Source organism: Lathyrus oleraceus, chromosome 1 (assembly GCF_024323335.1).
Source record: "Lathyrus oleraceus cultivar Zhongwan6 chromosome 1, CAAS_Psat_ZW6_1.0, whole genome shotgun sequence".
NCBI lineage: Eukaryota > Viridiplantae > Streptophyta > Magnoliopsida > Fabales > Fabaceae > Lathyrus > Lathyrus oleraceus.
Window position 1 is genome coordinate 343,254,048 of NC_066579.1, and position 4,944 is coordinate 343,258,991.

The 4,944-nt window shown below is 40.4% G+C and overlaps 1 protein-coding gene across 1 annotated transcript; it reads right to left on the minus strand.

The window, feature by feature from the left end:
* Window positions 1–860: 860 nt before the first annotated feature.
* Window positions 861–3,664, minus strand: LOC127105856 (uncharacterized). The gene is made up of 5 exons (XM_051043069.1): window positions 3,547–3,664; window positions 1,932–2,002; window positions 1,597–1,857; window positions 1,189–1,522; window positions 861–877 (listed from the first exon to the last, which is right to left on the minus strand). Exons 1-5 carry the CDS (start codon window positions 3,662–3,664, stop codon window positions 861–863), a joined length of 801 nt encoding a protein of 266 aa, XP_050899026.1.
* Between the last annotated feature and the right edge of the window lie 1,280 nt (window positions 3,665–4,944).

A 4,944-nucleotide genomic window follows, 5' to 3' on the forward strand; every position in this document is an offset into this window, starting at 1 on the left:
ACGAAGAAAGGCTGCGCGCCCTAGACCTAATAAGAAGACAAAAGAAGGGAGTCGAAAGATTTTACAACAAGAAAGTAAGATTCAAGACCTTCTTAATAGGAGATCTTGTGTGGAAAGTAATCCTTCCTATGGATCGAAAGGATAAATTAATGGGAAAGTGGTCTCCTAAATGGGAGGGACCTTTCCAGGTTTTGAGAACATTTTCAAACGGCGCGTACGAAATAGAAGAAATAGAGAAGGATAAGAGAATCCTAAGAATAAATGGCAAGTATTTGAAAAAATATAAGCCTATATTGCAGGAAGTAAAAGTAGTAACAGAATAAGTGCAAAATATAATTGTGATAAGATGGGCCAAATAAAAATGGCATTCAAAAGTTATTACAAAGAAAGCCTTAAAGGGCTGAGAGTTGCTAAATAAATTCGACTAAAAATTAAAATTGGCAAAAGTATCCCTCAAAGTGGCAAACTTCTGCCTCTGGAGTTGGAGTCGATGATCACAAAGACTTTTGTGAGTAGAGAGAGTCTCAATCTCCTGACTAAGTTGATGGGCTTTCTCTGCATGTCGAATACCCACCCTCAATTCTTCGTCAATCTCGCTCTGCTTGGGTTGCTGAATGGATGCCTTACGTTTCTCCTCTTGAGAGATCTTTTCTTGAAGTGCTGCTATCTGTGTTTTCCATTTTTGAATATTGTCATTGCAAGCAGCAACTTCTTCGACATACGTTTCAGAGAGCTTTTGCAATTTTGAAACTTTGTCAGTCGAAGTCGAAACAGCATCCCATTCAGCAGTTTGAGTTTCAGACTTGGAGGAGATTTGATTGGTAAGATCCCTTTGACGATGGAGATCTGCAGTGGCCAAGTCAATGAGAGTCATCAACTGCATCACAAAACTTCCAATCTCAGCAGAAGCTTCCAGGACATTCACTTGCTTCAGAATTTTCTTAAGACCAATTTGAGCAAGGGAATTTTCTTCCAAGACTTTAAACAAATCGACATCAAGGATTTTCGTTTTGATTTTGGTCAGGAGGTTGCCAAGTGATGGTGCTTCAGAAGTTGCCCCAGAAGTGGTCGAACTACTCTGCGAAGAATCCTGAAAATTAAAACGGGTGCTAAGCATGGCTTTCAGATACTCCAAAGGTCTTTGCACTTTGAGATTCTCAAGCTCCTCGCGAGAAAAACTGGTCGAACCAGTTGATTTGCCACTCCCTTGGGCCCGGTCAGGAGCAGGAGGAGTGTTTCGCGTCGAAGTAGGCTCAACCTCTGTTCGTTTCGACTGGTTGTCCCCATCTCTGGCAGCTCCATCTTCAGGATCATCTTCGACGACAACCTCCATTTCAATATCATCACCCTGAGGTGCAACATGTAATCCTGGATGAGGAGGAGATTCATCTTCAGAAGCTTCACCCACTGTAGTGTCAAATTCTTCTACGGTTTGCATGTCATGGTCACTTGCGGGGATATCTTCCTCTGGCGCTGTTTCCTCCAAAATTTTCTCAGACGTTCCTTCGACAGCCACTTGTTCCTAAAAATAAATTCTAAGATTTAGAAGAAAGATGTAGGAAAGGTAAACATATGCTGTCGAATTGAAAAAATTACCTCAGGAATTTCAGTGTTAAAACCGGATTTCCCACTCCCCGTATCTTTCGACTGAGGCTTGGCAGGAGAAGTACTGGCAGAATCCTTCCTGATTGGGTTGACGATGGACCTTTGGGAAGAAACCTTCGTGAGTTTCTTTTTCTTCTGAGGAGGAGGGACTAACTCTGGAGATTCATCACCAGACTCTTCACTAGGGACTTTATCCTCTTTTCTCTCCTCTTCACTCTTCTTCTTTTGGATTGTTGAGGGTTTTCGACTTACCTAGTCATACAGGCCAAAGCCAGTTAGTTTTGAATAATGGAAGGAAAATAATAAGAAGAGAAAAAGTTTTGTACTTTTGTCGAAGGCTTCTTAGCAGTACTGGGGGACGCTTCGACAGCAGCTTTCTTAGCAGGGATCTTCACGGCTAAGGAAAGAAAGAAAATTCAGAAACGAATATAAGAGATACATGATAAGACAGTTAGAATAACAGAAAGAAAAATCATATTTTTCTGTGAACACCTTCAAGAATGGTATCTTCCACGCGAACGTGTTCTATTCCAATATGAAGGTGTCCTGGATATTCTCCCAGATGATACTTAGTCGGAACCACACGCTCAGCAGGTTTTTGATACTTTTGACGAAGAATTTTCATAAAATCCCCACAAAGGAACCAGTCTGGAAGAGGAAAACCAAACGCCACCCCAAAGTCAGCAGTTGGCAAAGGAGGAAACTTTGGTGGATGACAATTGAAAGCCAGGTCATAGCGCGCCTCTGGTGAAAGATTGGAAGGCAATGACAGTTTTTTAAACTTCTCTGTCAATTTGCGTTTTAATTCAGCCGCTGCTTCGCATATGGTTCGACTAAGATCATCAGGTCTATACGCAGTTTCAAAATATTTTTGAAATTTCTGTATTTCCTTAATATGTCGTTGAATACCTTTTTTGGTCCGATCCAGCACAAAAGCGAAAGCATTTGTCAAATGTGTAGCAAAAGCAGCTACGTCAAAAAATTTGTTGGAATAATAATCCTTCCACCATTCATCAAACTCAGGAGTGCATAAGAATGATGGTCGAAAAATAACTGGTCGAATGTCGAGAGAATCATCAGCTAGTTTCTTCGACAGCTCTTTGCCTTCGTCTTCAGTGTGAAGGGAGTTATAAAAGATGATGGACCCCTTTTTGGGGAATATAGGTTGAGGTTTGATTTGGATTAGACCAAACTGTCTAGAAACAAGGTTGGGTTGATAAACTATCAAAGCAATTTGGTTTTTAGTGGTGTTACGATAAGAAAAAAGGAGCCTAGGGGTCAAGAACGATTCCCAAACATTCAGAAATATGTTTTCGTCCTTTTGCATCTCCAAGGGCAGTTATTGGGTAAACCACTTAGGTCCGATTTTTCTATCAGCAAAAGGTGCCATGGTCGAAGTAAATTGATGACTTTTAGCAAACATCATAACATAGCTTTTAAAAGCTTGTCGAAGGCTGATTCCTTCATCAGTTGGCGTTAGTAGCACTAATCTTGGCCATTCGACAGTCCTATTGTTTACTTCTTCTTCATCTATTTCTGGTGCTACAGGAAGATTAGCTTCAAAGGTGGCATTGAGCCATAATTGCAAGAGCCAGAAAGGTCCTGATAAGTTGATTTTCCCTTGGGTTTTGGTGTTTTTCAGAAAATGTACGCTCTCACTCAGAGATTCATAAAGGTTCGCCAGAATCATTTCGCTCAAGCATAGTTTCGTGCCTGCATGAAGCTGATTGGCTATGGTGATAAATCTCTTGGCAACTTGAAGAGAGCGAGAACAGAACACATATTTGGACAGCCATAGTGTTAAAAAAGCTATATGTTCGACATCTAAAACTTCAGTGGTACTCTTATTGTGGTAATAGGACATGAATAAGGAGTAGGGTGCAAGGCTAGTCTCGAAAGCAATGGTATCTTCGTTTAAAACAGTAGGGTCGAAATATATACCATTGGGGTGAAGACCAACAATGGCTGCTGCGTCGAAAAGGGTAGGCGTAACCATACCACAAGGAAGGTGAAAGGTGTTGTAAGTACTATCCCAAAAGTAGAGAGAAGCCAAAAGCATATTTGGGCAGATATTGGGTCCTACTCTCGACAACTGGATAAGGTCGAAAATGCCTACCTCTTTCCAAAAAGGCCCTTTAACTTTTTCGATTTTATCTAACCAAGATACGTAGTCAGAGGGATCTTTCGACCATGGGCAAGTTCTAAAAATCCTGGGATAGTTCAAATAGGTTAAGTCCAACTCTCCAATATCCGTCGAACTCGACGAATCTTTTTGTTCTACAACTTTCTCTTTAGGCTGAGGTTTTCTTCCAGCGCCTATGGGTTTTGTGTGAAAGTAAGATGGAAAAAATTCTTTTAAACGCTCTGGTTTAATCTCTGGATTTGGAAGGGGACCTAACATAGCGTGATAATTTCCAGAAATAAAAACAGGGATTAGTACCTGAGATTTATAGATGCAGTCTTTTTCTTTCTCATTTGGAGGTTCCGGAACATATTGTTGATTTCCAATGGTCATTGGCCCTTTTAAATCATGCACAGGAGGAAAAGTTGAGTCTTGTTTCTTCTTGGAATGTTTACTGCTGGAAGGTTTTTGAGGCGCCATTGCTAAAAAAAAAAAAACTTGAGAAGATTTCTCAGAAAATGTGAAAAGCTTGAGAAATGGGTATGAGGAAAGGAAATCTGAAACGTAAAAGGGTTTAAAGAAAAGGTTTATGGGTATTTATAGGAAGAAGATGTTGAAACGTTTTAGATGGTAATGGTGTTAGTGGGACACGTGGCCATTTCTGATGGGAATGATAAAGAGGTGGAAGTTGAAAAGAGACCATGATGTGAGGGAATGATGAAGGTGAACTCTGAACGTGGGCTAGACGTGACATTGTGGAGAAAGTGTAATGATGAACCTGCATTGGGAATTGAGATTATCAGACTTGTATTTAATGAAGATTGAATGACATGGCATCAAAGCACTGATTGACAACAAATGACTGTTTCTCCAGAACAACAGTCGAAACGTCTTTGCTGGGGGGCAATTTGTATACGTGCGTTTTCGACGCCATGAGATTTGGTGTACAAAATGACTGTTTCGACAAAATGATGGTTCGACACTTCGACAAAAAATGGAAGCTTTGATATTTCGACATGATATGTGCAGCTAGAAAAGTACTTTGACAAGACATGGAAGACATTGCAGTATCTTGATAATTCGACAAAAAAAAATCCTAAAGGAAGACGTCGTTTCGACTTAAAGTGTAAATTTGAATTTAAAAAGTTGTAACGTTTGACAGAAGACGCGTGGAAGCATCTGGCGAAAAGATGAAAGCCGTTCGTCACAGTTTTAGG

Coding starts and splice junctions, on each gene's coding strand:
- LOC127105856 (XM_051043069.1), bottom strand. CDS start 3,664: ATGCTTTTGGCTTCTCTCTACTTTTGGGATAGTACTTACAACACCTTT. Junction 1,858..1,931: donor CTAAGAAGCCTTCGACAAAA/GTACAAAACTTT, acceptor CTGTATGACTAG/GTAAGTCGAAAACCCTCAAC. Junction 1,523..1,596: donor TTAACACTGAAATTCCTGAG/GTAATTTTTTCA, acceptor ATTTATTTTTAG/GAACAAGTGGCTGTCGAAGG.